Source organism: Strix uralensis, chromosome 6 (genome assembly GCF_047716275.1).
Source record: "Strix uralensis isolate ZFMK-TIS-50842 chromosome 6, bStrUra1, whole genome shotgun sequence".
Taxonomy (NCBI): Eukaryota; Metazoa; Chordata; class Aves; order Strigiformes; family Strigidae; genus Strix; species Strix uralensis.
The window spans coordinates 13,782,439-13,807,006 of NC_133977.1; the positions used below are offsets into that span (position 1 = coordinate 13,782,439).

The 24,568-nt window shown below is 36.4% G+C and overlaps 1 protein-coding gene across 1 annotated transcript in view; it reads right to left on the bottom strand.

Moving 5' to 3' along the window:
* Window positions 1-24,568, bottom strand: part of BOLL (boule homolog, RNA binding protein) — a 46,692-nt gene that overhangs the window by 4,762 nt on the left and 17,362 nt on the right. Inside the window, exons 6-14 of the mRNA XM_074872253.1 lie at window positions 21,421-21,512; window positions 19,046-19,100; window positions 16,090-16,165; window positions 12,501-12,625; window positions 10,509-10,580; window positions 9,490-9,537; window positions 8,273-8,392; window positions 6,719-6,793; window positions 1,614-1,750 (exon numbers count right to left, since the gene is read on the bottom strand). Coding sequence (XP_074728354.1) covers window positions 1,727-1,750; window positions 6,719-6,793; window positions 8,273-8,392; window positions 9,490-9,537; window positions 10,509-10,580; window positions 12,501-12,625; window positions 16,090-16,165; window positions 19,046-19,100; window positions 21,421-21,512 — 687 coding nt within the window. The 3' untranslated portion in view covers window positions 1,614-1,726. The remainder of the gene's footprint in view (window positions 1-1,613; window positions 1,751-6,718; window positions 6,794-8,272; window positions 8,393-9,489; window positions 9,538-10,508; window positions 10,581-12,500; window positions 12,626-16,089; window positions 16,166-19,045; window positions 19,101-21,420; window positions 21,513-24,568) is intronic.

Consider the following 24,568-nt stretch of genomic DNA (forward strand, 5'->3'; position numbering starts at 1 on the left):
AAGTTAAGGCAATTGTATCCTCTTCCTAATTGGACAGGGAAAATTTTTATAGTATGTTACAGTGCAAAACTATTTAACCTTTTTTTACTTTTGCATTCTCTGTGATGTAGACTAGAGCAATGCATTAGTATGGGAATTTATAATAATGCTTACATAATTTTTTTAGTAGCTAGAACTCATAAAAACTGATAGCTACCTATCTGTAAACTCACAAATAGACAATGGACTGTGATTAAGCAATTTGTCAGTGAATGCCACTAGCTGCTGACAAAAGGATGGCAAGATCCAGAAGACAGGGCTACCATTTCAGGTGCTGGCAAGAACAGTTTTTAGAATATACGTCCTATTCTGTTTATTCTTCCTAAGATGAAATTCTCTTACGGTCTCCCTTTTTATCTCAGCTGCTCTGTATCCCATTTGCAGGACTCCCATCTGTTTTATTCTTTTTACTTAACCAATCTGAGTCCTTTCTTCCCATTCCTACTATGCCACACTACAGACTCAAGCTATCTTTGTTTTCTGACCTTATCTCCTTAGCTCAAGCCTTTTCAGCACTAGCTTTTTTTTTTGGTTGCTTTGTTGAACTTACTCATCTTTTCATCCTCCCTCCTGGCTCTGCCAGTTTCCTAATACAACAAGCTGTAGTTCCTACATCCCTACCAGGATATTCAACCCACTTCAACCTCAAGATTTCAGGTTTTTTTCCTCATCATCTCCTAGCTCCACATCATGTTGGGTATTGCTTTCCTGAATCTCTAGGTTCCATGGCCATGGCACCATGTACCAGTCTTCCTGTCCACTTTAGCTTTCATTACATCAACCTTACAGGACTTCAGTCCCAATCTATTTCTCTTACTCTTTCTTCAGTTTTGAGTCCTATTAGAATATGGAGGACAAAACCAACATTTTCTCTGCTCTACTGCCTGGTCCCAATGGAAATGAACTATGCTCAGTTGCATGCTGGCAAACTTCTAGTATTTTTTAAAAGCCACATCTGAGGATAAATCACACAGACACATACACTGACAAGAAGTCACACCTTAACAAATAGCAAGCCCCTGATACAAATCACTGGGCTGTTTAAAGGCTATCAAGTAAGAAACGGACACAAATTTTAACATGTGCAAAACACGTATTCCTCCCTATCTTCCTTTTACTAAAATCCTAATTTTTTTAAGAACTGTAAGCACCTAAAAGCAGCACCTTTTTCACAATAAAAGCATGGTTATGCACCTGCCAGAGAATACATCCGTGAATATAAACCACTGTAAATCACACAAAATAGAGAGAAAAGGGGAGAAAGTTGAGCTGTCAATAAAGGAACTAAAACAGTTTTCAGAAACAGAAATCATACACTGAAGTACGGAAAACTTCCCTCCCTGGTGAAGGGAAATAATCCAAACACACAGAAATTAGGCAGTTGAACTAGGAAGAAAATAATGATGAATATATATAAATTACATAAAGTTTGGTTTATGTAAGAGAATTATTAGGATATTTACAAACATGCAGGAAGCTGCTACGTAATATTGCAGGCTATGCTAAATCCTATCTGAGCATGTTTCATTATTTATGAATTTGTAAACAGCAAGCATTGCAATGAAACAACTGACCCCAAGGTGCACCACAGGCAGCTGCTAGCTGGTATGTTGGTGATAGATCTCTACCACATGGGAAGGACTGGACAAGAAAATCAGTACAGGTAGACTAGAGCTGCCCAAATGGTTTAATAGTGAATGCTCCATAGTGTCTGTCAAGGAAAGAGAGAAACATATGGATCAGAAAAAACAAAAAATCCCACTAAACTGGAATGAGAACAAACTGTTAGAGAGGAGACTGTAAAGAGAACATAGAATGATACAATGCAAGAAAAAGCATGCCATCTGCACCTTTTGATGTTATTATAAAATTAACAAGTATGTTTTTGGTGGAGTTTAAAATACCTCTTTTACAGGCAACAGACCTTGCCACAGCTGGTGACAAGCCTCTTGTTAATCATAGATGATGACAACCAAAGTTTAAATTCATGTTTCTGAGACTAAGGTAACTTTAAACAAAAGGTTTATTCTCTCTCAATTTCAAAATATGTATAAATGAAAAAAATACTTACCTGTAGAGAAAATATGTTGTAGATTTTTTTTATTCCAGATGCAATATCATACAATAGCACAGAGTACTAATATAAAATTATTACACCTTTCCCAAAATTACATCAAGACTTCCTCTTACAAAAAATGTAATTTATGTATGTATACATGCATATGTATATATACAAACATGTGTAAACATATGTATATTTATGCATATTACACACACAGAGAACACAAAATTTTACCTTATTACTCTTAATTGCAGAGAAAAATGGAGTGCTATAGGTTCAGTTAAATTTACAGAACATTCACTACCAAAAGGCCAAGGTGTTAGCATCATGCACCATTACGATCTGAATGCATATATACATGAACCATATTACAAATGAATACCCTAAATTCTGTTCTGACATTGCAAGATGCCTTTTCAGTTAGAGGCAACATTATTACTGCCAACATACTGTAGACTGGAAATGCTCAAGCAAAAAAAATCTTTGATCCTTCTAAAAAGCATTTTCTGATAGTAAGTAGAAAATTCAATTTTAAAGCTATCAAAAAAGATTGTGGGGAATAGAAAACACAGTAGTGACAAAAACCAACCAAACAAATCTGAAAATCAGGATATATTTTTATCATTGATAGGTTCTTGTTAGAGAACTCAGTTCATCGGGTTTTCAGAAAAAGTAAAAATACTTACTTCCTTTGTACTCTTCTGTGCCTTTTCAGAATGTTTTCTAAACAAAAGAGTAAGCTTAAAAGAAGTACTATAGCTCAGCACTCCAATCCAGTGCACAGCACTTTTAGGTTCCAAGAACTGAATTAAGGAAGACTGTCAGATTTTGTCAGCTAAAACTAGTCTATTGGGGGGACAGGAGTGAAGAGTTTAGATAATATAAGACTGATTTTTTTTTTTTCTTCCTCCTGCAGCTAAATGTCCAAGCTTGAATAAAAGAGAACACTACTTCTCCTCCCCCAAGGACCTAAAAGGTCTCCTATTTTAAAAGACACTGTATGATCGCATAGTGTTCATGTCAAACAAAACATTTTTGGATACAGACCACAGCAACAGCAAAAACTCTGATACTAGAACCATGCCTAACCCGACAGGTATACTAGTACTGGAAAAGATGAGTGAGAAGAATAAAAAAAAAAAAAACCCCAACCAATGCCACCCACCTATCCACCTCCACGTGCCAGAACCTTTTACACCTTTGTTCAGTTTATGTAGACTGCAATTCTGTTGCTCAGCTCCCCAGGCCTCACGGGTCTTCCTCATACACACACACAATATCCAATAAACATTTACCAGGCCAGCGCTCCAGAACTCAAGATAACCATCCAGTAAAACAAGAATTTAACTTACAGGTATTTCTCCCTGGTCTGAAACCAGAGAACATGAATTTCAATCTTCCCTCAAGTTTCTGCTGTTACTGTAGACTACACAGGTCTTACTACCAGCTACAGTCTCATACATGCCCTCCAGGAGCATCCAAACATTAATCTCCTTATTAGAGGATGACTTAAGATCTAAAACACCGCACAAGATCCACTAGAGGTGAAGAAAAAAATTCACACTTCCTAAAAAACAAGTGTCACCTAGCAGCCTTTGAGAACAAATGTCAACCTTATCCATTTGTATAGATGTGAAGATGAAATCACTTTCATGTACTCATGAACAAAACATGCCATAATCCCCAAATGAAAACACCTTATATACAAAGGATAATTAGCAAACACATGATCAAGGGGAGGGCATTAGTATTTATGATTCAAGCCTGATCTTAAATACCAAAATTGGATCTAAAAAAAATAGTTTAAGTTGGGGAATGTTTTATTCTAATTTTCATTGAAGATTATTAGAAATTTTGCACTAAAAGTTACATCAACAAAATGCTAAGTGGTAGAATTGAGAGAATAAAATTAGAGAATTGCCAGAACGGACGCTTCCTTTGTTAACTGCTACATGATTATATGATTAACGAACTGAGTTCTCTTTTTACACATCCATAACAGCAACAAAAACACTGGCTTAGAAATTTGTGATTTTTTTCTTCAAAAAAGATTTAATCTATTTTGCTTGTTCACCCTTGTGACTCTTAAAATATGACTGCAATGCATTCTGTTTTGAACTGCATTTGAAAGCTTTAAGAAGTCTACGACTGCCAAAATTACCTGGATACTGGCTGTACCCATCCTACACTCACCATATGACTTATAGCTCCTAGTATAAAGCATGTATTTATTCCTAATGCAACTCCTCATGCAGTGGAGGCAATTAGCAGATTATCTTCAAGGCAAGGTCATTACTCTAGGCATCTGCTCTCTCTTACATAGCCACTACTTGGCAATTTTCAAGGAGCAGATACATTTGTTGGGCTATTTTAACAAGACTACAGCCAGCAGGCAGTATTTTCATGCAGCTGGGGAGCAGGTGGTAATGACACAAACACTTAATCCATAGCAGTCTGCTGTCAACATTTGCTCTTTTTTTTCAATCATTGAGTGCTCAGCCACAGTGCTGGACACAAGTTAATCATATTCATTGCATGTGGAATATATTCAAAACTTTAAGTGGGTATGTGAAAAGGCAAGGTGAAACGTGAAAGGAAGAATTATATTCCAGAACTACTAAACAAAGCTAACTAACCAAATAAAAATTAAAACCTGTCAAACTATTTGGCATCATCTGGTAATGAATTATCAGAATTCAGCAAGTCTTTGTAACAGTTTAACTGTACCTGTGAATCTACTTGAGACCTGAACAGAGCAGAGTTTCAATTATGGGTAACAAGACTTCTAAGGAAACAGGTTAGAATGAACAAGAAATACTGTGAAGGAATGGACAGGATTTGCAATTTCATATCCAGTTTCATCAAGTTTAAATCTGCACTCCTAACACAAGTCTTACTTCTTCTATCCTATCCCAAACTTCTTGTACAGGTACAAGAGTTTCTGCAGTTTCATGACAAACCGGTCTGAGAAACTGATCCAAGTTTAAGTTAACTCTTTTTGGGTGGTGAGAGTGGGGCTTCATCTTTAACTACATCAGTTGTCTGACCTGGTTTACTGTATTGCCTCACAAAACCCACTACCAGCACAGGAAATGGGTGGTGTGGAAAACTGAATCCATTTCTGGGTTATGCCAGCTTTGGCTGTCTGTGAAATCACTTCCAAAGCTATGAATAAACATAGAAAATATTAAATCAGGAGATAAGTAATAGTCTGAATTTGCAGCTCATTTCCTATGCCACAGTAACCAAACATGGTTCTACCATGCATGCACATATTCTGCTGTAAATTAACACATTATCACTTATCACAAACTACTTTGTCTTTACTATAAGGTAAAGCATGGTACTGTGACAATTACTGTAGAAGAGGAAGAGCTATTGTGCTCCAGATCTACCTTGTAACTTACTTCACACTACTGTGTTCGTATAGCCTTGGCCCTAGGAAAGATAATAAAAGTCAAGTTTCAAGATGAAAAAGCTTGTTTCTCTATGATACAGTTAAGTACGCACTGGTGTTTGATCCTGAGACTACTATTGCCATTTTTTAAAAAGTGTTTTCATACACTTAGAAAATGGAATATAAACTGGATATTGTGATCACTGTGTTAAACCAACTCTCTTTTAAGTATTTCTTAAAAATATGCATCACACTGGATTAGCATTCTCAAATTCATACTCAGCTTCTATTTATTTTGCTGGAGTACTTGCATTTTATTCCAAGGCAACACTTAATGTTACAGCCCCCTCTACTGGAAATATTTAGTAGATATCGTTACACAATGGTCTGGAAAAAAGATTCTCTTAAAAAGAAATGTAAAATAAATGAAATAATACCTATAGAAGACAGACTGTAACATGACTTTGATCCATTCATATTTAGTCTGTCATTTGTAGTTGAGTAAGCATCTTTAACAGAGGAGTAAGTGCTGTAATATCAAGTAAGAATACTGATACCTTTAGTCCTTCGCTAGGCAAACCTAGGCCAAATCTAATTTAGGCATTATTTCATATGTTGTGTTAACAACCCTATTAATTTAGGCAAAAGGACCTTAAACTGGGACGTAAAAAACCCCAACAACTTGCGTCGGGTGACATGAAAGAATCGTATTTTAGAATGGCCACCCAAAATCAGAAGAAAACTCACAAGGGGCCAACAGGGACAGCTTTTCATGCTCCATGTACCCAAACCCCTCCTCTCCATAACATGAGGTGCTTGTCTAAGGCTACAAGTAATGAGTTCAACTTCTCAAGATCCAAATACAGAGACAAGAATTTGTAACTATCGTTTCAAAGAACTGAACAAGGTTCACTGTTTTCTCAAGATACAAAGAAAACTGCAAGTGAAAAATATATCTCAAGTTTTAAAATAACTAGGTCATGTTGGGTTTTTCTTAGTTTCCCTAAATAGCTCCAATAGGTAGTTCTAACACCTATGTACTCTGTAACAAAGCCTCAAGTGAAGAGAAATCTGTTTCTCTGCAACATTTCTGTTTTTCTTATTAATTCATTAATAAAAGATTTTTTTCATCCCTGTCCCTGTTCTCTTACCATCCCCTTTCAAGAAAGGGGACAGTAATACTACCATGCTTGCCTTGACTATCTTCGTTTGATACTCACAGGTGCAGTCATTGCTATGGCACTCTGAGCATAAGGCTGGTGATGTGGTGCTTGAAGTCCATGATCAGAATACAGCTGATATAAAAAAAAATTACAAAAAGTGAGCAAAAAGCTCATTTCATAGTTTTGTTCTTGCAAACCCTTCACATGAATTTAGATTCCTTAAAACCTCAAGTGGTGGGCTACGTTTATCTAAACTACTGACTTTTTAAAAAACAAAAGGTCAGTATTTAAATCTGTTTTCCCCACCGTACCTAAGTTTGGTAGATTCAGTTTATCTAGATCAGTGTCAAAAAACACCTTCCTTGACAGAAGTACCATGCTTCTCTACTACAAATCCATTTCACTCAGCTGTAATTGGAACGGTGTTTAAATGTTTAGATTAGCGTATTAAAATATAATTCACAGCATTATCACACTTACAAGATATTTATATACAAATAATACACAGGCTTTTCTTTAAATTTTACACTGTCTTCTGAATTTCCACATACTGCTTCCTTTAACATCAACAAATTATGTACCTGTGAACTGAGAGCATGCCACATCCAAATATTCCTTAACTGGTATCATGTTTTTAGTGTTCACAGATTTCAAATTTCTCTATTTAAGTTGATATCTGACTTATGAAATACAAAGGGTAAAATAACAACATTGCTAATAAGATTTATGATTATACAAAAAATACTGAGATTTATGCACTTCAAAAAAAATAGAAGAAAAACCCCAACAACCGAAGTCTTATATTATTCAATACCTTTGTAGAGAAATTAAATTACTTAGGTACATCAGGATTTCCCAATTAAGATGTCTGAAATACCCATTTTGGAACTTCTCTTGTAGCAATAAAATACTCTTCAACTTTTGTAAAAATACTTGATTACTGTCCTACTTTACCTCCCTGTTAATGAGGCATGAATTATCAAAGAGGAAGAGTACCAATCAATCATAATACATTTTTAATTTTATAGTAAGTTTTTCTGTAGGCAATTATTTACTGTGACTTTTAGCATCCAATTATAAAGAAATGGCCTTGTTGTACATTAATGTTTCTTAAGAAACTTTAGAAATGCTATTGATATAGAAGCAAAAACAATATTGTAATTTAAGAAAAAATTACTTAGCCATTCAACTACTCTTAATTCATTCTGATCTTCAGAATATTTAGAAGTGAGCTTCTACTCACATAGAAAAAGAATTACTTCAGGAAACTGTTATGGCTTGGGTAGACTAAACCAGCATTCTGAAGAGTCTGACTCCCATTTTATTTAAATGTTATTTTCAAACAAAACAAATTGACTAGTCTTTACACTGCTGTCTGTCATACACTTGTGACCTTCTAATATATTTCAGAATGAAAGCATCCTCCTAGAAAACTGGAAGAGGTACTCTAACTTGAGGACAACTGAAATGATTTAACAGCAGCAGCATGGGTGTAAGAACAAGGAACAGTTGACGTAAGCGCACTGAACTGCTTGTGCTTAAACTAAAAGATTATGTTTTTCAATTGCAGATAAAGGCTTCAGTGGTAAGTAAAATTTTTTATAAAAATACCTCAGGAACTGCAGCTTCCACTAGGAGAGGTGGAGGTATACTTTCCTGGGTAATCCCTGTTGGCTGATAAATGACTTCAGATGGTTGCAGATACAAGAATGGAGGTGAAGAGGAAGGAGACTGAAATAAACACATTATTTTCATAAATCATATGATTTATGCACTATAAATACCAAAGTTTATTTTACAGTCTTCTTTGCTGTGTATAAACATAGATAAAGCTTTTAAAGTGACAAATTCATCTTTGATAACCTAAAGAAACTAAGTGAGGGGGAAGTGGGTAGAAAGGTCAGGTAGTAGGATAAAACAAAGATGCCCTTTAATCACTTTTATGTGTTTTTCAAATTTTATTTACATTTTGGAAAGCATGTTAGAGAAATCCTAAAATTTATAAAAATTATGAAAACTTACTCTCAAGATCACAGAAACATAATACAGTTTAATTTTCTCTTGCAGAAACGTTGCATTAAAAACCAAGTATTTTTGTTTTAAAATAAACCCCACAGTACTTCCGTAATTCAGCACCCAGATTTCACATCAGCAGACTGCCATCTGTTAATAGAGTCGAACTGACTATAACTGGCCAAGGTTGGTTGCAATTAAAGTAATGAAGATAGACTGGAACAGGTCAAACTTAAGGGACTTGGTCCTCCTTTCAGCTTCAAACTTTTCCAAGTTCCTTGAGTGTCAGGATTTCCGTATTAAGCTCCTCTGCTACAGAGATCGCAAAACTGATTAAGTCTTCCCCCAAAATTACCAAGTTAGCTATTTCAAGTTCTTCCTCCTATTTCAAGGATCTGGATCTAATTTCACCATAACTGTGTATCTACATGCTTCTGCCAGCAATACTTGAATGAAACATCACAATTAGTTAATAAGCTAGTTAATACTAATTTCTCCTATCAGGCAAAATACAGTAGTTTCTACCTACTTCTGAGAACTTATTAGATAATTTAATACAAACTTTTTGTCAGAGAGAGAGGGGAGGGGAAGATGCTTTGTTTAAGTCAGATTTATATTTGATGTTTCAATAAATGCTATTTTATGCCTTTTACTGTATCAGTCAGTGTTGCAAATGCATTATTAAAATATAGCAATTAATATTTATTTCAACAGTGTTGTGAATAGCGGGAAACTTCACTGTTAGATAAGCACACCGCAGCTTTAAACTAGATGCAAACTAATGGTAAAATGCTGCAACTCTGAACTTTATTTACCTGTGGAACAGACCACTGCCACTGACTTGGAAGACACTGTGTTGGTGCCTAAAGACAAACAACAAAGATATTACTTATGTGATTAAGAACATATGCATACACATACTAGAATTCCCAACATACTAGAATCAAAACTATCTCAAATCTATAACAGTTCTTAATTAAAAAGAAGAAATATGATTTTCATTAAGCCCTCAAACAATTCAGGCACGGTTTTGTCTGCTTTCACCCAGCCTCTGACTTGGACATTTCATAAGTTTCTACAATACTGAAGCATCTAAGAAGCATGCCTAATTAGGAAAACAGAAGATACAAAATGCAGTTAACTTTCTAATACACATTAAGAAGATGGACATACTGTGTAAGTTCAGATGTGGGCCACCAAGACGGTTAGGAGACTGGAGAATAGATATATCAAGATGCTGAGAGAATTGGGTTTGTTCAGCCTTAAGGAGGATAACAGTGGGAGGGCATAATTATTGCTGGCTACAACTACCTAATGGGAGGGCATAAATAGGAGTGAGCCAGATTCTCAGATGTGTTCAGAGCACAGGAGTCAATGGACACAGGCTGGAATACTGAAAATTTTAACGGGTTATAAAGAAAAGTCTTTTACTGTAAGAAGGTTCAAGTATTGCAAGAGGCTGTCTACAAAGGTTGTAGCATCTCCATCACTATTTAAAATTCAACTGGACAAGTTCCCGAGAAATCTGATCTAACCATCCCTGCTCTGAGCAGGAGTTTGGCTTAGATGATAAAAGTTAAGGATGGTACTAAGCTGGTTGTCTAGCAACACCAAAGAAAATTTTAATTTATTACATTTCCACGTAGCTACATAGGCAGAATAAATTGTATCCTAGTGAAAAGAAAGCCTTCAATGAAATTAAAATCTGTTTTATATGACTCTTTTGAACAGTCTTTTTATTTCCTAAGAATAAACAGACCCAAGACAGTGCTGTAAATAAAACTGCAGGCTGGAAGGAACACTGATGGTCTGAAACCCGTTTTCAAACAGATACCTGATAATGGTATGTAGGAGACTGATAAACTGGTTGAGCTACCATCATAGGTGAACTGGAAACAGAGCGAGTCTTAAAAAGAAAAAGAGTTACAAGTCTTAATGCAACAATTTCATAAACTGTCATTCCTATTAAGAACAGTTCTGGAGCACTATAATGCTGAACCACCTCCCCTCCCTTTTGAAAATGGCATTACCAAGTTTTAACTTGCACTTAGGTTTTTCAAAACCATTTCCAAGGGCCTATATTAGATATGAAACAAGAGTCCCTGGCTTATTTACTTAGTTCTTTCCAGAAGGCACTAGGCCATCACTATTGAGAGATGCTAAGGCCATCCACTACCCTGACTACAGGTACATTTTTGTAAACAGTTAGGGCAAGCTAAACTGTCACTGATGTATTCCTACCCTCTCCACAGCCCCAACCCAGTCTTCCCTTTTCCATTCCCTACCTCACACCAGCCACAGCATTCATCCCATTTGACAGTTAACCAGTTTAGGTAGCTAAACCAGCTACAAATCTGCCTGGGTTTTCTGGGGGTCCAGCTTAGGATCAGAGAAACACTAGTGAAAGAAAGGGGGGGCAGAAATATATGGCCACAGTAGAGGACAACATAGCACTGTGAACCTCTAGTTCTGATTATTCAAAGCTAGTGTGTACAACTCCCATGTCATGAAATTCCCTCATTCCTACAAATATTTAGGAAGGAACAGCCCAAAACTACTTTAATTCATTCCACACTACATGAAAATGCAGAATGCAAAATGGAAAACAACTCCAATCTGCACTGTAACACATGCACAATACACCCCAAAAAGTATTAATACCTTTAATATGATTAATGTTTTCTGTAACTTCAAATATGCAGGGTTTTTTTCCTTTACTTCTTTATATAGCTTCCTAACGATGAAAACTAAAAATACGTAAACAACTGAAGCCAAAAGAGGCAATGCTATTTGTAACTGGAAAGACTGAGTGCTACCTGTTTGAAACACAGTGGATATGAGCCAGGGCACCAGAACCAAAGTTCAGTACTAGGACACAAAAAATACTGTTTTTTTCCAACAGGTAAGATTTGAGGCACTACATCATGCCTCTACTAGAGGACCAGACATCTTAGAAGTTAAGAGAAGCGATTAAAACAGAGGTTAAATACCGAGAAAAAGATTCTACAGTGCCAAAATAAAAAACATAAAAGAATCTATTATTGCCCTCATCTCTGTTTTGGGAAAGTTTGTTTATATTTATTAGCAATTCTACTGAGTTTTTCCCCCAATATGTAAAGGTATTTTCCACTCAAATAGAGAGATGGTATGTACAGCCTCTGTGAATGCTGCTGTCACAGAAACTGGTAAGGATATATCCCCTATGTAGAGGTCCTCTGTGCCTCATGCAGACCCTATCAGTCTTGCAATCCTTCCCTCTTGTAAAAAAACAAAAATGAAGTGACTGACAACTCCTTCCCATACTTCCCAAGAAATTCTGTCCAAGTTGCCCAAGCCTACTAAAGCCAAACAATTAATCTATTGAATTATCTTCCCTCTAAAACAAGCAGCATTCTTGAAAAAGAGTATGTGAATGACAATTTCACTTTTGCTTTGTTGATCTAGTATTATGTTCTCTTTCCATTCTCAGCATAATAGTTTGGAGCCAAGAACACCTCACTCATGGAGGAATAATAAATGGAGTTAAATCAAGGGTCATAAGCACCAGCAACTCCTTAGTAAAACAAAACTTCTCCTGGGGTATGGCTCACACTGATTCTGAACTACCCTGTCCAATAGGTCACATCAAAGCAAAAATCCCCTGCAGAAGAACAATAAACTTAAGTAATATTTAAAAAAAACCACAAAATAAACAGACTAGTATAAGGAAGCCATTTAAACATCAAACATGAGGCACAGCCAAAGAAACTGGAAGCAGGAGGGACTTGAAAACACCGCACTCATCCTGGTCCACAGAAAAGCATATATACAAAAATAAATCACTTACTGGCCATGGCTGCAGAACAGAAGCAACTTCAGACGTATGAAAATAAGCCACTCCATTATGGTAAATATAAGGATATCCGCTTGAAGTAAAGTACATTGTACTAGCTTCTGGTATTACAGCAGAATCTGGAATTAATATTTTAAAGTTTACTTAGCAGTAAATTTTATTCTTTTAGATGTGTAGGTCATAAAAAAAATCACTTCTGATCTTCAGAAAAGCAACACACTCAAAGGAAAGAACATGAGGCAGTGTGCCTAGTGCCATTTAATTCCCTCTCAAACACAAAATCGTGAAAGCAGATGGTCACAGGATGTCTCCAGAGGTAGATGGGAAGGGGTGCAGAAGATGACATGCATATAAATTACTAAACACAGATAACTCCAGTTACCAGAAAATATGTATATTTTTAATCTTCAAATGTCCAAAGGTGACTTCACATTGTAGGAGATTAAATGGTAACCTCCACGTATTCGTATTTAGCTGAAACAGGATCCAACCACTAAAACCAACAGAATGATTTCATTACAGGGTGCAGCCTGGTTTCTTGACAGACAAAGACTGTGTTTCTCTGACACACAGACTGGCAAAAGTAAAAACTGGTATCTAGATGTCAGCAACAGGGGCATTTCTCAGCTATATTACTGCTATGGCGGAGGCTGTAAGTCACCACAGTCCGATCCCAAAGCAGAGTTCCATCTAAACAGCCCTCCAACAGGTACTGACAGCAAATTCAAATTCAAATAAAGAGATCTATCCCATATGCAGAGGTTGTTTATCTTTTTCAAACACTGCCTTTGAGATCACCTAGACTCTATTTTTGTCTGCATTTTCTTTGGGGGGGATGGGACAGAACTTCCTATTTTTCTAGAACTTCATGTCAAACATGAAGACAAGTTTCAGTTCCAAATATAAAGAGACTTCCTCAGGAGAAAAAAAAAGAAAAATTTATTCTATAACTGAAATAGAAATCTTGAAATCACATTAAGTAGTAACATAGCATTGAAAAAACTCAGGAAGAACACAATATAAAGATTACTGAAAAGTTTTAGTTTTTCACCTCCCTTGCAAAGGTGAGTGCCATGAGAAAGGGCCATTTTACAGGGAGACACAACACCAAAGAGATTACTAGAATGCTAAGTGGAGGATCAAGAAGGGTCCCACAATGATTCAAGAGTTGTTATCAATAGTAAGAGTTTGACTAACTGCTAGAGAAGCCTGAAAGACATTTGGATACAATAAAGCTGAAATATTAGCCATAGACAGGTCAGGCTAAGATGGTCGTTGGCACAGTGTTAAACAAACCTTAGAAAAGTTAAAGGCTACTTTAGCTCCACTAAGCAATGTAGGATAGCACTTACTGATATCTCAAGTGAGGACACCAACAGGATTCCACAGACAACAATCCTGTCCACTTTGCTAATCATCAAGGACCTTGCACAGAACTTTCTGCTATTGTTGAATAAGTCTCTTGCAAAGGAAAAGGAAATATTCTCCATCAAACCCAGCAAACTCACTGTGACAGGAAAATAAAACAACTTGGGGGAAGGTATAGCTAGCTGAAATTCTTCCAAACCACAACAATTCATCATTCTTCTTCCAGCTGTTCATGTTCAGTTTCTACTTTTCAGCTCTTAGAAGGCCCACTTTCACAATACTTGGAGTTGGGGAAAAGCAATCTGGATGTTCGCCCCAGTATGTTCAAAGTTCTTAGCACAAAAGGTTCTATGATGAGAGAGGAGCTAAAAATTGTTTTGCTTAATAGTAGGGAAGACAGGTCCTACATTACAGGTGGGCTGGAGGAGACAACAATAAATGGGCTATCTTTTCAATTCAGCTAAATAGAATAGAACCACAGCCCTCCAATGATACTGAGAGTCTAGGTTTTATGGCTTCATGAACCTCAAGATGAGCTGCAGCACGACAAAGTATCCTAGTGACTAAAGTTAGATAGGCTGAGCACGAGGGCAGACACACTAAAATCGTATCCTAGGATATGTCCCTAGATGCCAATATGATCTTGTATCACAGATCTATCCTAGGCCTGAGGAAGAAGTGGCAGAGTCAAACATGGACACAAACATGGAGATCTCAAAAGGACACAGCAGCCTTCTTCAAAAAAAATGTTTGAGGGATTTTTTTTTTCCTTCTGTTCTGCCAGGTCCCAGAATTAAAACACAGAGTCAGAAATATGCCCCTCTTCTACCAATACACACATTCAGCACAAGAGTCAGAGGAAGGAAGCACCGCAAGTAAGGGAACACAGCTAAGAAAGTCCAAGTCAAAGATCGAAAGGGAAATAAAGCACAGAGGAAAAAAAAAAAAAAAAAAAAGAGGCATATAACCCCTTGATGATGACTGAGCAAAGATTATGCTGAATAATTTCTAGAGCACAGAGACTGTACAGCTGGAACAAAGTATTCCATTTCCCCAGGCAAACATTATCCTGTACACTTACAAGGGAGGAGGGCATACCTATGCATGAGGGGAGGAAGAGAGAGAAACTTCCTGCCTGCAGAAAGTATGTCTACACCAACAGTGTTAGTGTACATATGGACTACTTCTAATTGATAACATGACGGTAACAACTAAAGAAAGCTTTAGAATGAAACTACAATTCCTCTGAATTGTCCTCAGACTGAAGATGAGAAAGTTTTAGTTTTTTATCTTCCAAAAGGTACCATAGGACAAATACTGAAGGGAAGTTACAGAAGTACACTTCCTTCCCTGCTGCACTTAAACAGGAATGTATAAACTGGGGCTTCCCTGCATTCACCAGGTTCCTCTTCATCACCTGCAAGACAGTCTGACACATAGCCCTTACTGAGGAATAACAAAACAGCATGCTCTGCAACGCAAAAAACTGATGGATCTTGTTTTAGAAGTTGGTGATTCATATCCTCCATTTTCAGTAGTGTATTATAGAAACAAAACAGCCCCTGGCAGATGGAGAGGCCATCTCTCCTGTCCCCCCCAAAAGAACATCTTAACAGCATACTGTCTCAAGACAAAGTCATGTGACAAAACCTATCAATACTCCTTTTATGTAAGTGTTCAATCTAAATGGTTCTTTGCCACACAAGGAACATAGAACATCCGTTCCATTATCTTACAGCAAAGAATTCTTAAGAACTGAATGGTGACTGCAACCACCCATTCCTTATGGTTTCTACTGAAGAAAGCAAGATGCAAGAGTCCTGACAGATTTTGCCAGTATAAATAAAGTAAATCGGTAACAACCCTACCAACCAGCACAGCCTGCTTTATCCTGTAGAATCTGTGAGGACAGTCTAAGTGTTTAGATTTGAGGTTCTGCCTGGCAGCTGAAAGAAATTTCCATTCAGTTCGTTCCTAGATAGATGACCTTTTCTAAGAAAGAAAATAAGTAACATATTGAAAGAGAGAAAAGAACCAAAAGATCAATCTGTTTATTTGGACGTTTCCACTGGCATGCACTTGCTTCCGCTGTGAACCATTCTGAGCACATTCCATGCACAGCACTAATGCAGTGCAAGACCAGGCACATCTTAATTAAAAATTTACATTCATAATGACTCTTACATAATATACAAATGCAAGTAAAAATACATACAAGGACTCCGTGTTTGTTGTTTTCTTATTGCTGGACCAATATTCAATTTCTTATCCTTATAATTAAGTTTTTTAGCCTAGAATTAAAGAAAGAAGATGTTATTTTCTACACATATCGAGGCATCCAAGAAACAAAAGTCAGAAGTAGACAAGGCACTTAGCAGCTTTCACCCTCCCCCAACTGTTATTTACAGTGCCATCTCAAAAAAAAACCAAACCCAAAAGCTATACTATTTTCTTTTCTATCCTAACCATAGACTTCACATACACAAAATTAATCATTAGTAATTTCAAGTATTACTTACTCCTCATGGAGCCTCTTGACCAACAACTGATACCTATAATTGCCAGCAGATTTTTTTAGTTTTACCTCTCATGTATTTACTGCTTTAATAAAAGCACATGTGTGCACAAACTGACAAGTTCAAGTATAACGATCAATTTTTTTTTCTATGATCATGACATTATTTCACAAAAGATGAAAGTGGCCAGATTATAAGAACTGAATGTAAAAAAAAATCCCATATTCACTCAGAATTGCCTTAAAACTTCCTTACATCCAGGCTAACAAGATGTAAAAGCACACTAAAACAGATATCCTAGTAAGGCTAAACTACTGCAGAAGAATTTAAGAAAAAAGTGCTAGGTACAGACAAGTAAAGCTACATTCTCTTCCAACTGTTTTGCTTACAACAGCGAGTAAGCATCAAGTACAAGGTAAATTAAAACCTTGCCTCTGTTGTTAAATTGACACTGAACTCACTAGTTAATATAATGAAAAGGAATAGGGTAAATCAAGCACTTTTTTTTAGTTGTCAGCATCTCTTTAATATTGCTTTGCAAAACCTAGAAGGGTTCTGAAGGTCTGCTTCCCTGAAGAGTTATGCAAGGGAGAATGTGCACTAAACACTACCACATGACACCACAAAGTTTTCAGAGCTCTAACTTCTCCAGTAAGGTGATAATTACTTCTTAAAGAGGAACATAGAAATAGTTCTAAGTCAAATTCAAACAGTTAGGTAATGAATACATTTTCTTCATTTGAGCCAAATTTAGCAAAATACTTGAACACCCGTACATAAAAGCCAACTATCAGATTTAAAGTTAGGAAGAGGCTAAACTATTTTGTTGAATCTGGGACTTCATAAACAAGTCTTAATTATGGCAAACATACCTAGCTAGCCTGTTAAACACAGAGCAACTCCTAGAAAACAGATGTGCATTTCAGTCAAACTGCATTCTGACACAGACAATAGGAACTGGTTCTTCCCAATGCAGTGTATTTCACTGATGTGATCCATCAGAATTTAGACTTTTTCATACACAGCTTTCACGGTTAAGAGAAACATCTAATCTGTACGGACTTCTTCAAAGCATTCAATACAGCACTGCATGAAAAATTACACGATGAAGACTAATACGAAAAACTGTGATGAATAAAAAATTACTTCAGAAAGATGGGAAGAGGTAGCATTAGTAGTAATAGTGTATGACCAGAAAGAGGATCCTCAAGGTCTATTCTTGATACTAACACAATTTAATACTATCAAAGACTGCAACAGAGAAATCTGAAAACATTACTCATGATAGAAAAGTAGGATGCAAAAAAAAAAAAAAAAATCAGTGCAAATCAGTATCATATAAATGAGAAGAAATTCTGGAGTACAAAATGAAAAAAATAATTCATTTCATACATAAATTATTAAAGCCTAGAAACTCTCAGCTTAAGACATCTGAGAAATACCTAGATGCTAATTGATCTTAAGATGAATATGAGATAGCAGTATCATGCAAAGATGAAAAAGGTGATAGAATTGTAGAACATCTAAATGAAAGCACTTATAGTAGACAGAAAAGTATTAGTCATTGAATGAGACACCAGTAAGACTTCACATGGAGAGCCTTTCGGTTACAACAGAGGCAAAAATCCTAAGTTATTTTCACCATGGTACTCAGTATCATTGGTATTCTTCTAGTTCACAGAAATAAAACAAAAAAAACATGGAAAGAAGAGTAGCTGACTTAAGGAGTTCCTGTCTGTATACTCTTTTAGCTCTACATAACTGTATTTTTTGAAAACACTCTGAGAATTTCTTTGAAAATGTCCCAGCTCTTACTTTGAATTTTAATACGTGAAATTCCAACAAAGGTTCGGTATTTCAACATTTTAACTAGCTTCATACTTGGGAGAAGGCAATTTGCAAGCCTTGCAGACTATTTTCTGGTTTGGTTTTTTTTTTCTCCGCACCCAGACACCTTCAATGTGTATGAATAGATCCTGACCAACAGATCTCTCCAATACATTCCAACCAGAACATGGAGCACACAATCAAAAAAAAAAAAAAAAAAAGACCAACCAAAACAAACTGAAAAGCTAACATAAAGCTGAAGAGCTAACCATGTCTCAAGGGAGGTTCTACAAGGAGCATCAAGACAATAATGTAGCTAAGAGGAGAAGCAAAAATTACATGACATAAAATGAGCTTCACTGTTTAAGACTTCAAGTGAATCTAATTATTCCTGAAAAGAATTACATCAGCTCTTACAATCAAACATGTCAGGATAAAACAGCAGTTATCTTTCCCAACTCCCCAGTAAATCTTGACAGCAATGGATTTTCTCGTAAAGCAAATGAAAGCAGTTGTGCAGGGTAACGTCTGTATAGCTCTGCATGTACTACAGGCCACATGTAGACTAAGAAAGTAAAGACTGTAGGTCAAAGTCAAGAACTGTACTATGACCTGGCAACGCCCCTCTCAAGTTCCAGAAGATCTCAGTATAAATCTTATCTTAGAGCTCTCTAAACCATGTTCTTAACTACACAGACCAAAAACTTGACAGATCTTCAAATGCAAGCTGGCAAACAGAAGAGGACCAGACAACCAGGGCTACTTAGTGTCTAATAAGAAGTGAAGTATCTCATTTAAGAGATGATCGTAATGGGAACTACCACTTACCTCTTGTAAAATCTTCTGTGCATCTTCTTGGGTTTCAAAAGTAATGAAGCCATACCTAAATAAAAATTAAAGAAGCTAAGCCTTTGAAATTCATATTTACATACATTGCACATTACTACTTGATATATACTACAAGTGACACTAAAGGTAAACTAATGGGAAAAAGGTTAATCATAGAAAAAAAGATTGCTGTAGCAACTGTAACCTTAATTTAACATCTTCATTATAGCCTATTTACTAATATATTTAAGTATGTGGTGGTATATTACTATTTCTATGCAGCAAATGAGTAGCCCACTTAGAAAGCTATGCAAAAATCTCTGTATTGTCCTTGTTACGCAGTGTACATCTTTAGTTCCTTCACTTCTATTAAAGAGATTTTGATCTGAAGCTCTTGTGATGGGTGCCCAAGATGAGACACTTAGGATGTTATTTTTTATTATACTGTACTTCATAGCACAGCTCCCACCTACTTCAGCGACAACTGTGAAAGCTCTACACTCCCACAACCACTATTCACTACATTAAATTGAATTCCCAAAAAAGCAGCAATGAAGAGATAGCGTTTATCTAGGAATTATTCTTGTAATTCTTGACATGACCAGCATTGAACAAGAGTTCTGTGGTGATCGGGGATGAGGTATTCTCATACTTCATGACACAGTATGTCTTTCATCATACTTCTAACTGCTGCAACAAATCAAACAGGCTTTCTACGCAGAGCTCCTGCTGTACCAAAACCCCTCAATTCATTTCCAAAGAAATCCTGGCCACCAAATGTGGCACCGCCTGTGCAAAAGTATCTGATGTTATAATTGAAGTATGTACCACAACATGTAAGCACAAAAAGAAAATTGGTTCCCCCCCCAAGGAGCTTCAACCTTCTGAATTTCAACAAATCTTTTTTTGAAGTCTTTTAGTAGTTTTGTATGCATAATTTGTTGCATTCACAGCTTATTTCTCTGGGTCCAATTTCAGAAGATACCAAGGCAGCCTCTGTCATTCCAGCCAGCAGATGAAATTTTGCAATACAATGTATCATCCTTTGTGAGCGTTTCCATGCTTATTTGAGTACAGAGGTCCAGTAAGTCTCTGATCAGCTATACATTTAAATCTGTGGGCTTTTCCTGTATTGTCTTCTCTGAACAAATCTGGAAACATTTCCAAGTTCAAAGAACAGAGGAACTGCTTCCCTAGGTTGGGACCTTACCTACACAGACTTCGGATTCTATGTGCTATCTGGACAATAAACTAATAGACATAATCAATCACAAAAACTTGTAACTTTCTTAAATCACTTGTCAACATGAAGCAATGAAGCCCATGCTTGGATTTAAATAGAAATCCCAACACCATTTAAAGTAATTATTTTCCAACGTATTTACTGAGAGACATATGTTGGTAATCACAACTGCATAATGACTGGGTATTCTTGAGTTACTGTACTATATGGACACGTCCTGCAAATTGCAGGTATTTCTTGGAATTTAGTAAAAGGGAAAGAGGCTTGGTGACAGATCTGGAACCAGGATCTAGTCCAACATGCTGGTAAGACCTGCAGTTTAGGGTGTAATTTGCTGATATATGTTAAGCGCTGAAACCATTAAAATTGTGAGATTCGGACACCACAGGCTTACTGCTTAGAAGAGAACTTCTGACGAAAGTGAACTTTACAGGTACAAATTCTCATGCACATGCCTTTTTGCTTCAGCCCCCTCCCTACCCTTCTGTGGCAGTACAGTTCCCCACCTTGTTTCCTTCACCATCCGTTGGGTTCTAGCAGTAAGTTTACTACCCAGTCTTAATCTTTCTCCAGATTTGCCCTTTGGCATTTCTCTTATTGTTGACTTCCAGTCTTAGTCCCCTTTTCTGCAATCATGATTCATTGTCAGCTTTGTCCCCTATGTTCTTGTTCCAAAAAAAAAAAAAAAAAAATCTTCACACAAAACCTGTTACTGCCATGCACTTCAGCACAATCAGGTGTATCTCACCTTCCATTCTTAGGCTCCTTTCCACACTGGCTTTCAGTAGTAGAAGTATATATGTTTAATAACTAAATTACCTTTTTAGTATTATCAACTTATTATTGTCACAAAAGAACCTGAAAGGACTACTGATTTTGTCCTAGTTGCACACAGCTTCATCTTATAACAACATGACTACAGAGTTCTACAGTTATGCAAATTATAAAGACATTTATATGTAGATGTTAAAGGGCAAGAAGAGATTTTTGCATACACAGAATAACTGCGAACATCAGTAACAGAAAATTAGTAATATTTCAAGCTATGAAAAACATAATCAAATTTACTCTAGTCAGTCAGCTTTCTGTTATATTTTCAGTTCCTACAACATGCTTATTCTACTATACCAACCCCTTTGATATTCCAGCTCTGTCATTTACTATCTTCACTTCTTTCACACTGCCATACTGAGCAAAAAACTTCCTCAGATCATTTTCATTAGTCTAGTACAGCAATTCAAGAGGGGGAAAAAAAAAACAAAACAAAAAGAAAAGTTGGTTTGCATAGTTTTTCCATTAACATTTACCATAAGACTTTTAATGGCTATACTTTGGATAAAGTTTGTTACAAACTAATTATAACCCTGGATAGGAAAAGAATGAACATGTATGAACCTCACAGCTCCTGTTTGATTACTGCATTTTCATATTCAGCAATAATGCTATAAAGCCACTAAAACATTAAAACTCCTCTTTTAGTGGATTTATGTGACAACTGTCCTTTTACAGGTAAGACCACTGAAGCAGTTTTACTAGATCTGAATTTTTGTTTCTGTAAATTACATACTAGAGTGCTGTTTACAATATGAAACATTACTGCAATGTTTTCAAACTTCAAAAGAGCAGACTATGTAGGTTTCCATAAAGGATATGCATAGGTCACATGAAAAAAATCCCCACTAAACCAGTGACTTAATAGTCAAATTCATCTAATATACCACAATCCCTCTATGTAAAGTATATTTAATGTAAGGCTCTGAAAATATGTACAAGCACACCACAGGAACTCCCCATTATAAATTAAGAAAAGGTCCTTTTAATGGAGAATGGCCTAAATCCACTTGGAAGAAACTGTTCCTGAGTATGCATGGAGTAAGACAAGTTCCTAAAGTAAAGGCACACCTAAGCTATGGGAACACTTGTCTACCTTCTATGAACCACTTTTCTTTTACAATGTAAGCACATCTCAAATACGGTGCCCTAAACACTGCATTTCAGATTTTGAAGTTTTGTTCTACAGAGGCCTTAGTTAATACTATACCCAATGCTGGAAGAAGTATGCTTATATGCATGGATCTCTATATGCTTTGAGCAATTTCCATACTCGTCTATATTTTTTGTTATTTTTAATGAAATATATCAGAAGTACTATTTCACCTTTAAGTGAATGACTTTTAGTGCTTTTAACTGTATGTATACCATCTATTAAATCCTATCCTGCACACCAAAGGCTTATCTGCCTCATTCAAGGTTGAGAAGCAGTAAGATCTTAAAAGAAACAAAACCCAATTTAAACAACTTTCATAGCTGGAAAGAATATGAAGTTAATGCTCTTTTTGAATAATTCTACCCTCAAGACACATTTTACGAAAAGAAATAATGCAGCGTGCTTGCTACAACCTGTAAGCAGAGAGCAGCAATGGTTGAAGACTTTGTCTCCCTCACTAATCCAAGTATTCAGGCATGAAAACATTAGAAAATACTCAGTTGCTCTGAAGATGCAAGGAGTAACAACACATACAAGAGCACTGAACAGACACAAAACACTGCAATATTTTATTAAAGCTCAGTAATTGTGTCTTCTCCTTGAAAGCTGCCTGCACTGCTTCTTGAGAAACTACCCACCGTGAAGGTTAAAAAAAAATTCTGGAATCCAGAACCCCTCTCTTGAATAGATGATCACGCTTTGCACCTAAACAGAAGTGTGAAAGCCTGTGTATAAAGGAAAACAGAATCAGCCAAACAACTGGTAGCTTATATAAAACAATTCTATAGTGTATGCCAAAGTGTTTGCACGTTCTCAAGCAATGCGAAGCACACACAAAGTACAAAAGACTCGCAGTGGAGATTTTTCTTTCCCTTTTCTCCAATGAACACCAAAACATATCTGCTTAGAAATGAAAAGCCTATAGATAATATTTCCCCTTTCTGGGAGACTGTTTTTTTAAGCTCCATATGTTGCATGTAGCTCGGCTGCTTCACAAAGCTGAGAAAAAGAACCTATGACAAAACAGTTGAAAGCTGAAATACACAAAGAAACAACCAAAGAGCCCTTAAGACTGATGAGTGCTGGAAGTGTCATTCAGTACCTCAAGGACATGAGGGATGGCTACACAAGAGTATAAACTTGGAAAGCCAAAGGTTTATCTTCAAAGCAGTGTATTAAAGGGGGAGTAAGAAAGAAACACTGTTCTAAGATTCAGTGCAATGTGCAAGTATCTGGACAAACATGGTATCTAGAAGCTTGCCAGAAACACACTCAAGACTTGACTCTTCCTGCTCATAACAGCACAAAGGCACTTGCCAGATTCTTAAGAAAGGCTGTTAAGTCTTCACTTAGGTCAAAGATACATGGCATACACCACTGAAGAAAGAGCTCTTTAGACCAAGATGGAAACGCACCCAACTGTAACTTCTCTTACTGAATTGTTTCTCTTAAATTTAAGAGGCCAGATGTTTCCTCTTACAAATAGCAATCACTGCTATGGTGATAGTCCAAATGTAAGTGCCTGGCAAAATGATAAAAGAGCTTGCTGGAAAGCAAATAATTTTTTGTTGATCAAGTGTCTCCATTTTTCACAAAAATAAACAGCTTTTTACACCCACACCTTCCCAGCTGACTTAAATGAGACCATTGGGGTTAAAAACCAACAAAACCCAATCTTTTTTGCCATAGGATTCCAAACAGAAAACAATCTAAGACTGACATATATATCCTATGATTTGAACAGAAATTTAAGACTCTACTTGATATCAAGAGTCATAGTAAATGGAAGAGTAGCTAAAATGTCTACAAAGGTTTCCTCCCTTCTGTTTCCTCTCCCAACAAAATCCATCATCTTTATGTTTACAGGCACACACACACTCTTAATCCTCTGCTGTTGAAACTAAGATTCACAATAGATTTTGACTGTATCAGTGACTGAACCAAGATGTCAAGAGACACTTCAAAATGAACAATAAATATGACAATTAAGAATACTGACATGTTACGCAGAAAAGTGTTTTAACCTTTGAAATTGCAGTGAGGAACAGAGTGAGACAGGTCTTTTTACAGCTCTGGCAATTTGCTTACTATTAATGCAAAAAGCTACTGTGCCTCTTTGCTAAGGCCCAAATATACTGAAGACCTTGTACAACATCTCTTGAATTATGAATGCCTCTGAATTATCTCAGCCAAATGAGCCACAAGATCCTGGAATTTCTTGTATTTATCATGCAAAATAGACTGAGCAAATTGTCATTCTCCTCCTCTTCATCTGAGTCAGCGCTCAAAAGGT